The sequence below is a fragment of the Dryobates pubescens genome, chromosome 8 (assembly GCF_014839835.1).
Source record: "Dryobates pubescens isolate bDryPub1 chromosome 8, bDryPub1.pri, whole genome shotgun sequence".
NCBI lineage: Eukaryota > Metazoa > Chordata > Aves > Piciformes > Picidae > Dryobates > Dryobates pubescens.
In genome coordinates, this window is record NC_071619.1 from 26,461,130 (window position 1) to 26,479,890 (window position 18,761).

Consider the following 18,761-nt stretch of genomic DNA (forward strand, 5'->3'; position numbering starts at 1 on the left):
GGGTCGCTTCTGATGCATGTTCCCCATCCTTCCACCACCTTTGTTATACCAGTCTGAATACTCATTGGAAGGCTAGGCTCCCATGCAGTCAACCACATATAGACACAACAAAGTTTCACTGAATAATTAATACATAACCTTTTGTCTCTTTTATGACAGACCCTTCTACTTCAGGAAAAACATGTTTGCTTCTCTAAGATCTGACAAAAGCTGCTCAGATTGGCACCTTTGCTCTCCCTGCTGGGTGGCAGTGGGTCTGGGGAAGAGAAGGGAGGACATTGAGGCTCACTGAGCCATTGCAGGGGCACAGAACTACCCTGTTCCTGCTCACTGACGCAGGATGATCACATGGAAGGAAATCACATGTCCCAATCTCTGTCTTTAAGGGTTGTGATTGCCTTGTGCAAGATGCATGAAGACTCTTCCGAGCTGCAACTGCAACAGGACTAGACCAGACCTAGGCAGAAACTATGTCAGGGAAGTGCTGAACACTTGTCCAGCCTACTTACTAACAGGCTTTAAACTTGTCCTTCAGTATTTACAGCAATGAGCATGTAGCAACATTTCCCTGTTCTCTACCCTTGTGAATGCAGAAGGTCTCTACTGCTCTGACTCAGCAACCTGTCTGCAGACTGACCAGCTGCTGTAACCAACATCAGCACTGGTGTTCAGGTTGCATCAGTAACTCTCCTTCGGCAGCTCTTATTTTCCTCACAATTTTCGCAGCAATCCTGCTTTGTCCTGCCAGCAGTAATGCAGATCTGATCTAACAGGTCAGTGCTCATCATGTCTCTTTGATTCCCTTCTAGCTCTTGGTTACCCACACATGTCAGGAAAGAGTTTTAAACTCTGGTGTAAGCAGAATAAACAGCAAAGAACAAATGCTAGCTGAGTTCAACATGACTTGCTCATTCCTTTAAAAAGCCTCCTTTTTTCCAGTTTCCTCCTCACACTCTTTTAAACATAGGTCTAAGAACTGAAACCTCCTCTTTTCAGCCCCGATGGAGAGGAACTGGCATACCTCCACTAATGACTGCAAAAACATGATTTGTCATTGTTCCCTAGCTTTTACGTGGTAATCTAAGGCCCTTCCTGTCCTGAGACCCTTGTATTTTAATACCGCCCTTTCACAGGCAGGGTTTGGAAAGACCAAAGTCTAAACCAGGCAAACGAACCTGACAAAAACATAAACTTTTTCAAATACCTTTTTTTTTATTAATTAAAATAACAAAAATTCCATGAGACCTAGAGATCCCAAGTGCCAGTGCAGATGGACACGAAACACAGGTCTGTGAGGCCGACCAAAACACGCGATGCGAGCGGGTCGGGAAGCCACGAGGAAGGTGGGGCGGGAGACACACACCTCAGTACATGCCAGTACCTTGCTTACAAGCCAAGGAATCTGGTTTACATATGCTGTACCATTGGATTGTAAGGCAAGTGAAAGACTACAGAGCTGAATGTAATTAACCTATAGAGAGTGGGATTTTCCTGTTGTAGTTTTAGCTAATATTTCCTTTTAAGCTCTTGGAATGCTCTCAGAATGTTCTCTTTTGAACCAGAAGTCCCTAAGTTGATTAATTGCCTTCATTTTCACCCTGTGGGAGAAGACAGACAGGAAAACAGTTAAATGTTTCCAATGGAAAATATATAAAAATAAAATCAGGAGAAAAATCAGTGGTGATAGTCACTGCATAAAGCCACATAAATAAGTTACAAACCACTGAGGACTGCAATCAGTGCAGAAAATAAATTAATTACCCAGTCCTTCTGGGAGCCAGATACACTCCCACTGCAACTCAGACCTCCAGGGGAAAACAAGGATGTGAGTTCACATGGGGTGGAAGTCAAGCTAATGCAGAGCTGAAGTGTCATGGACAGGAATCTTCTGCCTTCTGCTGCCATCTTTGCCTCCCACCCTGACACACAGCTTGACATTAGCATTTGTGCAACCATCAAGCCAGTAGGATTAGCAGGGCTCATTTATGCGACAGGAACAAGGGGGAAATGGTTGGTGGACAGTGCTTGGTGCACACTGAGACTTCTGGGAGCTTCAGACACCATAAAACCAGTCTGGGCTTCAGAGAAGCTGAAAACCAGGGAATCTGGGCACATGCAATACTGTGGAGCTTGTGGAGTTGGCAGACAAAGGCCTTAGAAGTGAAACTGCCAGGGAAATAGCATGTGAGAAGCATTTGTCCCTTTAAAGTATCCATGTTGGGCAATAAGAGGTTGTTCCTTCTTGTTCATGAGCTGAAATTTGCCCAGAAACTGTCATTTGACCCAGGGCTTCAAAGGGACACTGCAGGTAGAATAGTTTTAAAATTTAAAAGAACTAATATAAATATAGACAAAATATAGAAAAATCTATCTTGTTATAGAAAAACCCATAGGAAAAAAATCTAACTTGCTATAGAAAAACCTATATTGCTGTCCAAAGCTCATCTAAAGCATGGCTGCAAGCCACAGGAAAGCATTAGCTATTATTTGTGCCTTTACCACCTTGAATCCACCCAAACCAGGCAGCAGTTTATAATCTGTCCAATTTGTCACTCATGGCAAAGTCTTGGTCCCAAAAGGAAGCAGCAAAAGTGAGAACTGATGAGCTCCACTTTTTTGTCAAATGAATTGCCAAAGGGGAAATGCTGACAGGCTCCACATGTGGCAGAGCTACAACCATGGAAAGCAAAGGGGAGATTGACCTGGGGAGGACTGGTAAGCCAGAAAAACCCCCGATGTATTCTTGAGAGCCCATGGGTCACAGGGAGGTCACAGCTGTGACATGACCTTACCTCTCCACCGCTGCCTGTGCTGGCCTCCAGAGCCCCCTCCCCTGCTGCCTCTGGCTCCTGGGCTGGCTTCGGTGCAGCCAGGTCCTCCTGCCAAGTCACAAGAGAGGTGTTTGTCCTTACTGCTACATGCACAGTCATTGCCCTAATCTTAAGACAGACTACTTGAGCAGGCTGCATTAAATGGGTTTGAGCATGACACACATAAATAATAAAAGGGGTTTACTAGATGGCAAATATTGATCAAAATCCTTTTTTCTGTTGTTGCAGCTTGTTAGAGCAGATGTCTAGGGAAAAGCAATTCAATTTCTTACAGCTGGGTTTAGGGTCATCTTCATACAGAAAATCAGTTCTTTTCCTGAATTTTCTTTCCTGTTACTGAGACCAGTTGTTTTCAGTGTGAAGAAAGCTGGGAGGAACAACTAATGTTACCTAGAGGAAGACAGATTATACCCAGTGTTTCCCCACATCATCTCACCTACACCCTAAGTGCTCATTGCATAGACGAATGCCAGATATAGCAGTATTGTGATAGCATTATAGTGTCCTGCCTCAGATGAAATTGCATTATCCATTATCATTTCTTCATGCTTGAAGTCCAAGTGTTTTCATAACCACTTTGGGCTCCTTTAGCTACTTGCCCACATCTTTCAGCTACCTTCCTGCTCAAAGAAAAGGAGAAAATATTACATTACTAGGCAATTACTTTAATTGCGATTTGGCCACAGGGGAAGGGAAGGCAAAACTCCTGACCATATTAGATGTGTACAGGGGGTGGAGAGAAAGCAGCAATGCAGCTGCGTGGAATCAGTAAGCAGTAGCAGGGGGAAACAGGAAAAGCAGAAGCGCTGTAGTCCAGCCCCACATCACCAGAGCTCTCTACTAGGTTGAAGCTTGTCTGTTCCCTATGAGCAAATTTGCCTAGCAGTATCCCTGCATTTTTATTCTCCTTTCCCACATGAAGTTAACGACGCCGTAGAAGAAACCTGAGACACATATGCTAGGTAAATTTTACGTAAAAGGGAGACATATAATTTGAATTTCAATATTTTGGAAACATGATGCCACAGCCTTCCCTGGTGCTGCTGCAGATACAATGCAAATCAAATGTCTCTGCCAAACCTAGTGTAAACAAAACTGTATGCTCTGTGTGTTTTAGGAGACTCCATTCTTCATTTCCACGTGTCCTTGTTTTCTTTCCCTGTCACAATTCTCGTCAGTAGAATATGCCTGCTGCTTTTAGGACTTAATTAGGGAAGAGATGATGTAAAATAAAAGGAAAAAAATTAGCCATCTTTCACAGAGCTACATAAGGTAGAACACATGAAAATTTTAACTGGAAATTTGATTTCACATCCATTTTTAGCAGGATGGGCAGCTGGGAGATGGAAGCACTGCAACCTGTCTGTCCTTCCATAGGCTTCCTGCTTTCCACAGAAGTTACTGTTAGAGATCAATCCACAAAAGAAAGAAAATTGCCAATATACCAGTCTCAGCCCAGCACTGATGGCTGCTGCAGATCCAGGCACTTCCTTCACCTCACTGCTGAGAGTCAATAGGTTTGTGTATAGAAAAAGTCATGCATGGGGGCTGTCATCAAATGAAAAGCACAGTTTGGTTGGTTTGTCTTGTTTGTCTATGGTTTTGTTTGTTTGTTTGATTGGGGGGTGGGTGTTGTTTGTTTTTGCTAAGAAATGCATCCTTCATTTGGTTAACTGAAATGACTCTTGCTAGTATCAACTTAGTCCATGCTAAGCAAGCCCAGGAAACCTAACGATATCAAACTGTGCACATTGCTGAGAACAGTTTCCAGTCTCCAGCTCCTGGTGCAGCAGGAACTTGAGGCTGCTGGGGAGAGGCCACTGCTCTGATGGAGACTATTAGTCACAGCCTTTCTGAAAAAGAGCGATCTTTCCTGTGGTTAGCAAACAGAGCTCACTATGAATTTATGGAGGCTGATCCAATCTTCAGCTTTTACCTTTACATGTATATGTGGCCATATAAAAGGACTATACCTTGTAGTTCAACAGTGCACTTTGGGCTAAAGCAGGAAAACCGCCTCAAACTGTATTCTGAAGATTTGCAAGCAATTTTGTTCAACTGCCAGGTGGAAGGAAACTTGCAATGCAAACCAAATGCAATAGCTGCGACAGTAGGTTTTTCTAAGGGCTTCTGAAGGTAGGGTTACAAGCTGCTATGTGAAATTGTGAAGGTGAATCAAAGGCAACTCTGCCTAAGGCACTGAGCGGCATTGGGAAAACCTAGGGACAACTCATAGGAATATAAAAAGAAGTGCAGTGAACCCCATCTTTCTAGGGGGCATAACCAGCTATTCTGCACATAGGCAGGGAGCTCAGCTCTGGTAGGTGTGGAAACAATCATGGGAAAAGGGATCACTTTCTCAGGACTATCCTCAGGACACTGCATTCAAGAGCAATGAGTGGGCTGAAGAATCCTTGTTCAGCTATTGTGCTGCTCATTGTATTCCTTAAATTGTGTGTTCTGCCAAGACTCTACTTCAGAAGGATATAAGTGACTCATCCATCTGTTTTTAGAAATGGAAGCAACCATGTTTCTGGAGCATGTTTCTAAACTGTGGTGAGGGAACTAGCACAATCACAGGATGAAGAGGTGTCAGGTCACACGCTTCCCACCCTGCCAAGAATAGCAAGCATGAGATGAGGAAGGGCTGCGTTCTTCACCTGGGTGTTGGCTGGCTGGGGCTTTCAATGACTAGTCAGGAAAACAATATACAGAGGAGGATCACGTGATGTTAGGGGTCTTCACTTTGGATGAACAGCCAGAAATTCCTGGGTACCAAGAGCAGCTATAACACTGCCTCATTGTGGGATGCCGGGCAAGAAAGCAAAGGTGAAAATCCACCTTCTGTGGAGGACACAAAGTATTTTGCCATTCCTTTCAGTATTCATCTCCAAATTAAAAGCGGTGAAATGTTCTTAGAAAGTGCCATGGTGCAACCATGAAGTAATTGGTAATGCTCCTTCTGCTTTTAAACAACGAGCAGATTTTTTCCCCCCTCAGAAATTACATATTGTTTTAGAAAAGGTATTATAAATGAAAAAACTCCAAACCCTGAGAGAGAAAAAGAAAGTAGCTTAACATAATAGTGAAGTGAAGCACAAGACCTTAAACTTAGAGGAATACTATACAAGTTTTAATTTATATATATATGTGTGTGTGTGTGTGTGTATTTGCATACAGTATATATACACCACAGAAGATATTACATATATTAAAATACAGTATTTCACCAAGGTTATGAAAAGTAGCTGCATGGTAAGATATCACTAGTGAAAATCTCAGCAAAGACCTGCCATTTATACAAATTAAAGGTTAAGAGGCATAACAGAGCATACTATAAGCTTCTGGGTTCAAATATTTGAGTGTGCTTTTTAAAAACATTTTAGAAGTCCACAGATTTGGGGAAAAAAAAAGAAAGATTAATTACAATTTGGTTCTTCAGATTCCTCCGTTTTACAGGGTCAGTGGAACTCCCTTTTTCCAGCTCAGCAGCTGTGTTGTATGTTCTGCTGGCTCACTCCACACATGAAATGAAACTTATACTTTCAGCCGTATTACATTATAGGCCAGTGGGGGTTGTTTTGCCATCCTCAACAATTCTGAGCTAGACAACCTTATCAGGATTATCTTCCTTGTCTAACAGAGAAAACATGCAGAGTCTAAATGTTGGGTTCTGGAACATTACTTCATCAAAAAGTCAACAAATGCACTGGCAAGAAAGCTGGGGGTTTGTTAGTGTGTTCGTTTTTAAGGCCCTAAAACCAGAGAGGTTTACCGTCAACCTAATCTGCTACAAATTTAGCAACCTGCAATGGGGCATCAGTTGCATGAGGCAAAGAAAGCTTCAGCCTCCTGTAGTGCTCTTGACCTTGGGTGTTGCAGCAAAAGCAGCACTAATTGGCAGTATCCCCAAACCACTCCCTTGCAAACCTTCAGACAACCTGACAGGTTCTATGGATGGGCTGTCCTGGATGGCTTTTCAGCTGAATGTGCTCAGAGTGATGCTGACAGCTCTGACTAAGAGGTCAACCCATAATTAAAGCAAGTAGTTCCACTGACAGGACAGACAGATGGGTGCACAGGATGCCTGTCTTCCCTGCAAATTCAGGTGGACTCTTGGAGTAGCTTTGTTTTCATCCAGCTCAGAGCCAGCCTCTCTTAGGTTTTCCTGGGGCTGCTTATACAAATAATACATATTTAATATGTTTAAATGTTTACATTGTTATCTCACAGGATTACGGGGGCACAGACTTCAGCCATGAAGTGCACAGGGAGTCTTGTGGCCTTAGTAGCTTCACCACTATTCTGCATGTGAAAAATCTATGCCTGGCTGCACTAGTGAGAGGAGCACAGTGCCTGTGGGCAGAGTATGCCACTCCTTGATGCTTTTGCTGTCTCCGTAACACTGGGATGCATCACCGCATCAGTGAAGTACAGTGAAGCTTGAATACAAAAGGAGAGTTTTGATTATTTATTCTAGGTAATTTTAAGGTGCTTCAGCTGTTGATTTCCCTGCTCCTCCTGCTCAGCAGCTCTGCCTTTGGTGGCCTCTCAGATGCCCTTGGTTACACTCTCTTGGGTGGCACTTTTCCTGCCCAATCTAACTTTAACAAGGGAAGTGACTCCTCAGTTTCTGCTTCTAATTCCTTTGGTGTGACTGTCATAGCATTGGTGGTGTCACGTGGTTTAAATGAACAGAATTAAGGCCATGAACATCAACCATTTGTGTTCAAAATGTGCAGTTGTTACAAAAGCAACCAGCCGTGGTGCAGGCGTGGTACCTGTATGCTAGATCAAGCACAGAGAGAAATGCTGTGATCCAACAAGCATGCCCAGTGCTGCACATAACTGACAACTTCTCAAATCATTAGTGCAGTGAGAAAAATAGAGCAAAGTCAATTCAAAATGACAGACCCATGAACTGGCAACAAAACCATATAAAAGCTGACAGGGCAAATAGATCTAAAGGGAAGATCTAGGTGGAGGGTGTAGGGAAGCATCAGCTAATGGGGAAATTCTTCTAGTCCCCAGGGACATTTTATGAGTCTGTGCGTGCATACACGCACTTGTTCCCAACCACGTGGTGTCTGCAATGCAGCAAACTTTGTGCTGTGTCATACAGAAGAAGAATTAATCCTCTTCTAAGACAGGGATATTTAGCGGGTGGTTAGCTCACTGAAGGCCCTTAATGTCCACCCCAGAGACTGGCGTGGATGTAGAGCCACAGACAAACCACATTACTGATGGGTCTCATTACTGTGTATATGGGGAAAAAGGCGGAGAGGTTATGATCTTGTAACTTACATGTTTTTCAGAAAACACTTTAAACCTCCTCCAAATCAGTCAATACTTTCTTGCACTCAGCAGTGCCCAGCCCTGTGCCAAAGCCCTACAACGCTATGCTGACACTACCTGAGGTTGTACTTATCTGGTGCTTGGCACCCTTCCACAAGCATAGAGTTACTTCAGTCCCATTTCCTTCTGCCTGTCTCTGAGTGCTGCCAGTGAGGACAGCAATGAGCAGCAGGCTGCCAACTGCCCCATGTAGAATTCTTCCCCATGGCTAAAATCAGCAGAGCTCAACTTCCTCATGGCTGCTACCCCGAGCAAAAGTCAATCCAGAATCCTTAGAGTTCCCCACTCATTGCTAGTACGTGTGTGCCACCAATCCCCGCTGGCAAGAGCAGATTAAATGTCAACAAGCTCTCTGTAATTGATATTAATTTTGGGAACACTGAGCTGGGGACGCTGAGCTGGGGACATGCCTCTTAGGCCACTCAACTCCCCAGATTTCAGTTGTCCCATAGCACTGCTCAGTGCCCTGCATTCACACAGATTCCTAGGAGCTTTGAAGAAGCCCTCTATAAAGTCAGCAAGGAACAACATTAGAGAGTTGAAAACAGAAAAGAAAAAAACCCCAGACTTTGGCAACTGCTCTGTGCAATTAGAAAGGAGGAGGACGGGATGGAGCATGAATGAGTCTGAGGACTGGATGTGACAGCTCTCTCAAACATCAAGGGCTGAAATTCTTGTCCATAGTTCCAGGATTACACTATTAAAACAGTAGGCATTTGCTTTTAAAACATCTAAGTGCTATCCCTTATCACTCTTCTCAGTGTATCTCCAGTGGGTCCCTAAAATGCATTAGAGTCTGCTACTGTCAGCCTTTGGCTGTATTTCCATTAGCAAATTGTGCGGCACAACAGAAGCAGATCTGGAGAGAAAACAGCTGGTGCCAAGGGCCCAGTACAATCCCCCCACTCCATGGCAATTAACTATTCACACACAGAAACCAACATTATATCCAAAGTGTATTCAGTATCACTAAGGTTGGAAGAGACCTCAAAGATCATCAAGTCCAACCTGTCACCACAGACCTCATGACTAGAGTAGGGAGGACACTACTGCCCACTGCAAGCTTGAACTCATGACCTTCCCATTAAGGGTCTTATGCGCTACCAGCTGAGCCACTTTTTACTCACAGAAACATTCACGTTGAAAAAGACCTTCGCGATCACCAAGTCCAAGTGATAACCCTACTCTACACGGTTCACCCCTAAACTATATCCCCAAGCATCACATCCAAATAACCTTTAAACACATCCAGGGCTGGCAACTCAACCACCTCCCTGGGCAGCCCATTCCAATGCCTAACCACTCTTTCAGTGAAAAAAAATTTCCTAATGTCCAGTCCATTAGCAGTTGGGGTGCACTCAGTGTGCATATAAAGCTCCAGCTTCCATGTCATTGCTACCTTAAAGGTATCAAGCAGATGTAAAAAGTATGGTGAGGATGACTACCTCCTAATCTAAGATGAATTAAACCAGTAGAGTAGATGAATCCTCTGTTTCAGAGAAACATTATTCCTGAATTTCTTTCTCTTGCAACTTCTTTTTGTCTTTCTTTTCTCCTCCTGTTTTCATTCTGCTGACTATCTCTGCTATTTCATGTGACATCATGATACTGTACCCAAAGCAGTTTCCTGGTTCCCTCATCTAGTCTGCCCTTTGGCATGTGACACATGCCCCTTTTTTATTTCTTGATCAATCTCCCCATTTTAAGTGTCTGCCCCATTTTTGAGGCAGACACCAAGGAAAGATAGCAGAAGGACAGTTTGGAATCTTAATGTTTTAACTCTCTGGAAAATGCACAGCTCTTTTATGTTTCCTGCAGTCTGCATAACACAGAACCACTACTACAGTAAAGGAATCACTGATTTTCTAAGGGAGTAACTGCACAAGAATGGAAACAGATAACATCAACTGGTTTGAGCTCTGAAATCAACACCTCTAAGCTGTAGCTCACCAGTCTTTGAGAAGGAGCTCTCACTTAGGATGAATGGGGAAGACTATTGCTACTACCCAGCCTGTGCCAGAAGGAGACACAGTTTGGTATTTGCAGGACAGATTCCTGTTGTCAGCAAATTCCTAGCTCTCCTGGGTCAATCACCCTATGACGGGTCAGTCAAAAAGGTAGGAAGGGTTAGCCTGACCCCATGGTTGGGAATCACTGCTTGCGCTCCTGCAGCCTAACTCTTGCTGTTCCCCAGGGGAACAGAGATTAATTTTATCCCAAGGGCTTAGCAGAGCTTCTGTATTTGCCCTTTTCACTTGCTTTCAGGAGGACATTTTGTGTCACCCATAGCTGCTGTTCTCTTTTTCTCTTTTGTTAAGCTATTCTCTCAGGATTTATATGCTGTGTAGAAGTTTTGTTTCACATCACAATGTGTTTATGTGCAAATCAGGAAATTCATCAGCCAACTGTCTGAACAATTATAACAATTTTGGCCAGCCTTGCTTTGCTTTGATTCTGAGTTTGGATGACTTGTGACTCATCTAGCTCATACTGCTATCAATGCCATTGACCACAGCTCTCTGAGGAGGGGAAACACACCCAAGCTTACCAAAGAGCTGCCAAATACTGTCCTTATGTACTGTACAAATGGTTGCTGTTTGCTACCACCCGGTGAGAGCATCCTCTTAATGATGCAACTTTGCCTTCATCCAGCGAGCTGTTCTGCTCCTTCCCATGCCCCTTAATCCCCCCATTTGAAACAACTGTTTGTCAAATTAGGCTTCAGGACAGAAGACGTCTTGTCTGAGTCTGGCTTAATCTGTGGACTGTCATGCAGCCTTTATCAACAAGTCCTTGGCTGCTGTGCAAACCCGTGCAGAGTGGAGCAGAGCAGGAGGGCTGAGAGCTTGGCAGGACCTGGCTCTGCCCGAGTCGCTGCTGCCCTCTGCTGCCGGCCCAACGCCCGGGGTCTAGGCTGGGAGAGCACAAGCACTGGCCAGGAGCTCAGCTCCCCTCCTTCACAACCGGCACATCCCAGATCTGGCTCCGGCCAGGTGCTCCCTGCAGCTTGGTCACATTTCTGTTCATGTTCCTGGGAAAAATGCTCTTCTACATTCGTAAGGAAATGGGGAGCTGGACCCTTACCAGCAGTGCCTACTAATGGGACAAGAGGCAATGGGACCAAATTGGTTGTGTCCAACTGAACACAAAAAGCTTCTTTGTTTTTCCTGTGAGGCTGGTCAGACACTGGCATGGGTTGCTTAGGAATATTATGGAGATATCAAAAACCTAACTGGTCCCATGCGACCTGCTCTTATTGACCCAAAGGGGGGTTGGATTAGATGGTCAAAGGGCCCCTTCCAAATGAAACAATTCTGTGATTGTATCAGGTATTTTACAGTAATATTAAGCATAATATAAAACCAGATATTGCTTAAAACCTCTTGTTGGATAGGAAAAACTATCAACTGTAAATGTTTGCAGATATTTTAAGCATAATTCAAAGACAACTGTCCTGTCCTGTGTATCACCAAAGAAACAAACGTACCTTTTTTACAACACCAGTAGTGGCAACAATGGTCTCTGCTCCTTCTACAGTCTTGTTTGCCACTGTATTCACACTGGCTACTACAGCTTCTCCCACCACATTGGCCTGCTCTTTGGTCTTCTCAGCAACTGGGATTTCAACAAAAGCAGAAAGTCAATGAGCTATGCACAACCAGAAGGCTGCCAAAATCACTGGGACAACAAATAATTGCATTGAGGTAAGAGAAGCCCTGGTGTAGTCTTTATTTGGAGTTTTAATGTGATCTCGTGTCTGAGTTTAGACCACGTATGTGAGTGATTATTCTGAATCCAGGTGCTGCTCAGAGGGCAGCACTGCAATCTGTCAGGCTTTGTGAGCAACTGGAGAATGAAAAATTCACTGAGAGATACTAAGAGACAATTGTGCAAGTAAGGCATTTCACATTGCAGAGGGATTATGACCTCTCTGGGTACCTTCTATTTAATTTGTCATACCTGGATTAAAAAAACAAAACAAAACAAAACCCACCAAACAAACCCACAAGAAAAAAAAAACAAACATCAACCAAAACCACACACAACCCCCCCCCCCCCCCAAAAAAAACCCCCCACAAAACCCAAACAACTAAAAACCAAGTAAACAACAACAACACAAACAGTAATCATTATGAAATTCTCCATTGAAAGGATTCATTCATCTGTCTCCAAAGCAGTCCATATGGCTGCCATGCCTTGGAGTTTGGGAAACCTAGAAGGATCCCTTGGAGCCCCTGACTGTGACTGCCTGACAGGAGTATCCCCAAGACCACAGTTTTGGCCATACAGGATCTGACGCAAGTAAACCCTCTCTGCATGCCAGGCAGCACTCTTGGCATTGTGAAATGTCCAAATTGCTGTGAATCATCCAAGCCTGCCAAGTAACATTTGTTAGATTTTTTTTGACCTCCTTTACTGATTAAATATTTTTCCTATCCATGTACACTGCAAATACCAGACCCTGAACCATGGCTCCTGGCAAGAATCCTCCATTCATCAAGTGGAAAAGTCATGCCGATCAGTGGTGTCCCCCAAAGACCTTCTATTTGGCAGAAGCGAGGGCTTTATCAAGAGGCCCAACAACGTATCACACGGATTTACACACCTGTCACAGGGCTATGCTCTTACCTGAGGTCACACTTTGCACTACGCCTTCTTTGGTTTTGGTACCTGTGGAAGGAAACACATGGTACATCAGTGCTACCTGGCAAAGAACACTCCAGGTTCTGGACATGGATGGCTTTCTGCTCTTCTGAAGTGCAGTGGAGAGCTGTGGTGCCTCTGGTACCTCCTCCAAACAGAAAGGTGTTTGTAGAGCAGGAAGAAGGGACCAGGTTCCTTCCCCAACAAAGGCAATGAATACCTTTGCGTTGGCAGTTGAACTTCAGCCCCAAATTGTCTGGAAATATCCAGACTTGAAAAATCTTGATTATACCATGCTGAAATATGAAAATTTGTCCCTGGAATATTTACAAATGGAAAGAACAGTCAAGCAGAGGCAAATCAATGGTAAGCTAATTGTAAAAATGGAACATATATGAAGTCATCTGGGAAAATCTCACCTACTTCATTCAGTTTTTTAAGACAAGCAGCTACATTTGCAACTCTCTCCTGCCTTTCAGCAGAATACTTATCTGCAGTGGTCATTTAAAGCTCCCTTCATTTAAAGCTTTGTTCTATACCTCTAAGAGTGGAGAAACTTAAAGCTGAATCTACAAAACAAGCACCCACCTTCTACATACCTACATATCAGATTCCCACTTCAGTGCTTCAGCCTAGGCTGTAAGTGCTTGCTCACAGCAATACATAAACACAGAGGTTTTTATCTCAAATTATGAAAGCCTTCCATATGTATGCTGGCATTGTAATTTATCTTGCTGTTCTCAGAGTACAAAAGCTAACAGGATGTGAAGGCATTCAGCTAGCAAGTCCTGTAGCCCTTAAAGAATAAATAGTCTCTACCATTTTCCTCCAAGCTTGAAGTGACCTGCTGGAACTGATCGGCTATACATCCCTTCTATTTGTATACTGCAGTGCATATGTTAAACCCTATGATAGATGGGCAGCCCCTACAGAAACTAGATACTTTTTCATGTGACAAAAATAAAAGATCAAATCTATCTCAGTTGGATGTTAAATAAACACGTGTCAAAAGGTTCCACTGATCCTACTTTACTGCATTTTGTAAACCAGCTGCACCGATCCAGGTTCTTTTCAAGTTTCTCATACTGGTACCACAAAAGGATTTTTCTGGCCAGTTGTCAAAGTGATATAAATAGAGACAGACAGATCTTTAACTCCAGAGGTACCAGAGCATTCATGGGTGTGGTGGGAGAAATTGACTACAAACCACATCTCATTCTCATTAACAGTCCCAAAGCAAAACAGGTGCAGTGCGCTGATAACAACAGATCCAGCCCAACTCTGTTCTGCCTGATACGTGTTACGTGTTATTGAATACAGTTCTCGATTGTGGGTTTATTTTGGTGGCTGTATTGGTTGCTTGGGGCTGAACAAAGCTGGTCTATAACAATATGCCCTCAACATTTTACTCCACCCTCCCAAACTGTTTAAAGCTGAAGAAATTAAATTTTTCTACTTGGTACTTTTACTGCTGTAAACTGCAAGTCCTGATGATATGTAATACCAGTACACTGATATAAACTGAGTTGAATAATAATACCCTTCATGTATGAATGGCACTGTAGTGAGCAAAGAAGATGCAAGTCTCAAGCCATGAACATGAACTCCTGAATGGGCCAAAAATCACACAGTTCAGTTGCCATCCTGCTTCAGTTTCCCTCTCAGTGCCATTTCAATAAAAGACTGCTCAATATTGTTTTGACACACAAGGTTTTGTCATATCAGACACAGATATACAAGCTTAGCCCTTCTTTACTGTCTTTTGGCCAAAGGACACTTGTTTGGTAACCAAAGTATGTTTTGATTTAAGATAAGTGTTTGGGCTCAACTCTTTTGTAGAGGGAGGGGAGCGTAGGTTGCCATATCCCCTGATCAAAAGTAATTCCAGAAAGGAGGGATGCAGATAGAATAAAATCTTCTGAATCCATTTCATGACAGAAGCAATGCCATTGGGAAGCACCACTGCTTCAGTCTGGTGAGAGGTTGCCACATCTTCCTAACCCGGTCTCCTGACCACACCCAATGACTCAGGCTCAGCATCCATTATGCACCACATGAAATCCGACCTTCTGCCGCATACCCTTGCCAGCAACCCGCATCTGTTGAATCAGAAACCAATCACCTAATGCTCAATCTCATTTCACTCATTAGTCTTTGCCTGAAGCTTGTATACAGAGAATTAAAAGTTCATGCATCCTGCCTCTTCTGAGTGCTGCAAGTCATCGGTAAGAGCTTTGGTATCACAAGGGTGGGGGAGCTCAGTGCAGCGGGAAGAAGTTGGTCATAGAAAAGGATATTATGATGTGCTGTACATCCTGCAAGAGTTTGTGCTGGAGTCACCTCCCTGAAGTAGAGCTTGGTGCATTGGGGCTTTCTGCAGCATGACAGTGAAAGCCATTCTGGAAAAACAGAAATTAATTTTGTTGAGGCTTCCTGAATTTAATATTGAACAGTACTAATGATCTTATACTCAGTACACTGATGCAGCTTTATATTAACTTTCTTAACTACCTTCAGCATCACTTACCAGCTCTTGGGTACACATTAACCATGGAAGAATCCACTGGTATACCCAGAGGCTCTTATGACTGGAAGAACAGACTGTCATTTTCTAAGTGCAAAGGTGGCCCATGCTACAGGTTTTCACTCTGTACTTTCATACACCCTCTTCTCTATTTGTTCAGTAAGCCACATGTCAGCGCAGGAGCACCCCACACTTATGACTTCCCCAGTGATGGAGCACCTCTAACCAGCCCAGCTGTGAACTGCATTGCAGGGTTAGCACAGGAGGGAGGCATTTCTGGCCCTGCCATGGGTTATAGGAACTGAACCTGCATGGCTCAGAGGAGGGACAAAGTGGTCACAGTGTCCTGATGACACTGCCTACTTGAGGTGAGTGCCTCTGAATGAGCATTATCTTTTTTTTCCCCCTGGGGTGGCAGCAAGTGACTCACCAGTAGTGGTGATTATGCCCAGACATCTGGAAGCCTCCTTGGAGAGCAGAAATGAGTTAACAGAAGCCTAAGCAGATGCCAGCGATCCATTTCATCCATCCCAGGCTTTGGGGGTTTTCGTTCCTTTCCTGATGTTTTAAAATGACCATCAAGCTTTTGTAGAAGTATTATTTTCTCCTAGCATCCAAAAACTCAGTTTGTGTCTCATAACACTCTAGACCAAGCTGCTGGGATGGGGATCCGCAAATGAAGAAGCAGGGAAGGAACCGTTCGGGTCTCTGATTGACTGTTCATGTGGCACAGAATGAGAAAAGGCAGCATGAACAACGTACTAATCATTCCAGTCTTAATCAATATACCCAGCCTCCAACTTCTCTGCTCATTTAAAAATCAATTCTCTGAGCTAATCAGCATCTTTTCCTGCCTGGGAAAGACTGAATTTTCCCCAAAGGACTGAACATCCTCCAGTATGCAATGGGACCTGAATCAGATCCAAGACAAAGCACCACCCCAGGCATGACAGGGCAGGAATCAGTGGTATACCAGCCAAAAACATAAAAGGAGAAAACACTTAATCCTTGACCCTTAGTTGATCCTCATTCAGAGATTTAGGCTTTTAGCAGGATTTTCAAAACTTCACTGAAAAGGTTAGACTCTCATGAGCAGACTCTGTACCTCTTAGCTGTGCACAAATTAAAACCAGGTCACAGTACAGAGATGTACAACATGATTGAATAGAGATGTGAGGAATTCTGTATAAAAGTTCAGAACAACCATTTCTGACAATTTTAAAATCAAGATGCATTTGGAGCAGTAGCTATGCTGCAGTAGATCTAGCATTTCACAGCTATTGTGGTCAATTGTTTTTTTCCTCCTGAGTCAACTTCAAATTGAAATGTGAACTGTTACATACATTCATTTACAGAATGTCAATAGTCAAGTACTTAAAATTTTGGGATGAAGACATTCCAAAATCTACTACACATATCATTTCTATTTAATTTCTAATGCACAAACACATTTCTGTATCTATTGTCCATAGAGCTGCTTTAAATAGAGTTGCTACATATAGCTTTGCAGGGTGCAGCATGACAGCAGGAAGAACCAGCATGTAAACTTTCCTACTAAAAAAAATCCCTCTCTTCCTCATCTAGCAAACATAAAAGCTGCATGAAGTGCAGTGATTACTGCACTGCTGATTACCTCAGCAGTGAGGTAATCAGTCTTGGGAATGAAAGACTCCGTAAATATTATAGTATGTGAAATATCTGGCCATCCAGCCATATAATTGCATATGCTAGATAATGGAGCTAGCAGGTTTCAAGGGTCACCTTGCAAAGAGAGGTTTCTGAAACAGCTCATGAACTTTGAGGGAGGTCTCACATGTGCTGCTTTCCAGATCCTATGCTTTGGTCAAAATGCATTTGGGTGTCTCTTGTAAAGTAAGATAACACAGGAGGGGCAATAAAACAGGTCAGTGAACAAGAAAAAGGATTTCAGGATAAAATTGCATGTTTGTGGGGAAACAGATGCATCCTGCAATCCTCACTCTACAACACTGCTGGCTCCTCTCGGGGACCTCCTTGGCTTGTCTCTTGCAACGTGGAGGCGAGATGAAAGACCAGCATTGGTCAGATGCTTGGAGAATGAGTGACTCTATGTGGAAACAAACAGTGATTATTCATAACAGAAACCTTCCACCTTGGTATTTGCTCCATTTCTACATCTAATTTACAGCTGAGGAAATTGAAGCACCCATTCCAGGCTCACACAGTGACTGTGACAGAGCAGGGGATGTTATCCAGAACTCCTGCCATTCACTCCCAAGCTTTAGCCACAATGTAATTTCCCCAGATTTTCTCAGAGACAATCTATGGGGCAGTTCATGCTCAAATGTAGATTGAAAACAGTTCTCTTACCTACGTACATCACCCCTTCTTTAGTCTTCTCTGCAGCCTCTGTCACTCCCTGCTTGGTCTTTTCTGCAGCTGCCACCACACCTTCTTTAGCAATCGAGAAACCTTTCTTAAAGACATCCATTCTTGTTGCTTGTTAGTGTGCTACCTAGATGATCTGAATGAGGGATAGCAGCAGAAAGCACCGCAAGACTGAGACTGCAATATGCAGCCTTGCCCTCGGTGAATGCTCAGTTTTTCTGTTGGTCTCTGGCTTTGCTCTTACTGCTCTGCTGGATGAAGGCAGTGTGGCAAACCTCACAGCCGTTGCTGGCTCTTATTGATGAAGCGTGCTGCAGTGCAGCCAATGACTGTGAGCAGCTGATACTAAAATATTAATGATATGGATCTGCTTGGGAATATTTAAGAAGGGAGGGGGAAAGGAGGAGGATGACATCGGTAGGTAAGGGACTACCTGGAAAATTTCCAGACAGATAAAGCTGTTAAGATATGCTTGCAAAGCTCTCACTCAAGGATGCTCTTATGTGAAGAGGGAGGCTTTTAATCTGAAGACCTGAGTTCCTGAAAGGGCATCTCCCAGAGTCTGCAATGGGAGGCAAACACAAGCTCTCCTGGGTTTCCAGGGGATGGAGAAAAGCTGGAAAGCTGGTAAAGTTTGTATCAAATAAAGAGGTTTCTTGGTCTGACAGTTACCAGATCCCACCCTGCACAAACAGTAAAAAGAACATTCTTTCTAGTAAATAGTAAGAGCTAAAGGCAAGCAGCTCAAGTGAAGGGAGCTAAGAAGTCCCACTTGCCATGTTTGTCAAGTCTGAATGCATTCAGTATAAACTATGGGTTTTGCTCAGCTGCACATGCCATTACAACAGTTGACTTCTGAAAAATCAGATGCCTGTTGAGGGAAATCCTGTTTCCTATTTGTTTCTCTGAGTTGCTGCAGACAGAGCTTTACCCTGGTGCTGCAGAGTTAGATGACATTTTACACAGACTGTGATTCACGTTGGAGGTCTGTGCTGCAGAGCACAGTGGGATGAGGAAACCATCTAGCAGAGAACTGAGGA

The 18,761-nt window shown here is 43.6% G+C and overlaps 1 protein-coding gene across 1 annotated transcript; it reads right to left on the reverse strand.

Moving 5' to 3' along the window:
- Positions 1-1,240: 1,240 nt before the first annotated feature.
- SNCG (synuclein gamma) lies at positions 1,241-18,018 on the reverse strand. The gene is made up of 5 exons (XM_009901725.2): positions 17,704-18,018; positions 12,816-12,857; positions 11,674-11,801; positions 2,793-2,879; positions 1,241-1,598 (listed from the first exon to the last, which is right to left on the reverse strand). The coding sequence occupies exons 1-5, from the start codon at positions 17,822-17,824 to the stop codon at positions 1,578-1,580; spliced, it is 399 nt and encodes a 132-aa protein (XP_009900027.1). The 5' UTR covers positions 17,825-18,018; the 3' UTR covers positions 1,241-1,577.
- Positions 18,019-18,761: the final 743 nt, after the last annotated feature.

Excerpts from the sequence above, each read along its gene's own strand:
- SNCG (XM_009901725.2), bottom strand. The coding sequence starts at position 17,824 with ATGGATGTCTTTAAGAAAGGTTTCTCGATTGCTAAAGAAGGTGTGGTG. Across the intron at positions 12,858-17,703 it reads AGAAGGGGTGATGTACGTAG|GTACCAAAACCAAAGAAGGC; the intron begins GTAAGAGAACTG and ends TTCCTTCCACAG. Across the intron at positions 2,880-11,673 it reads CTACTGGTGTTGTAAAAAAG|GAGGACCTGGCTGCACCGAA; the intron begins GTACGTTTGTTT and ends GTGACTTGGCAG.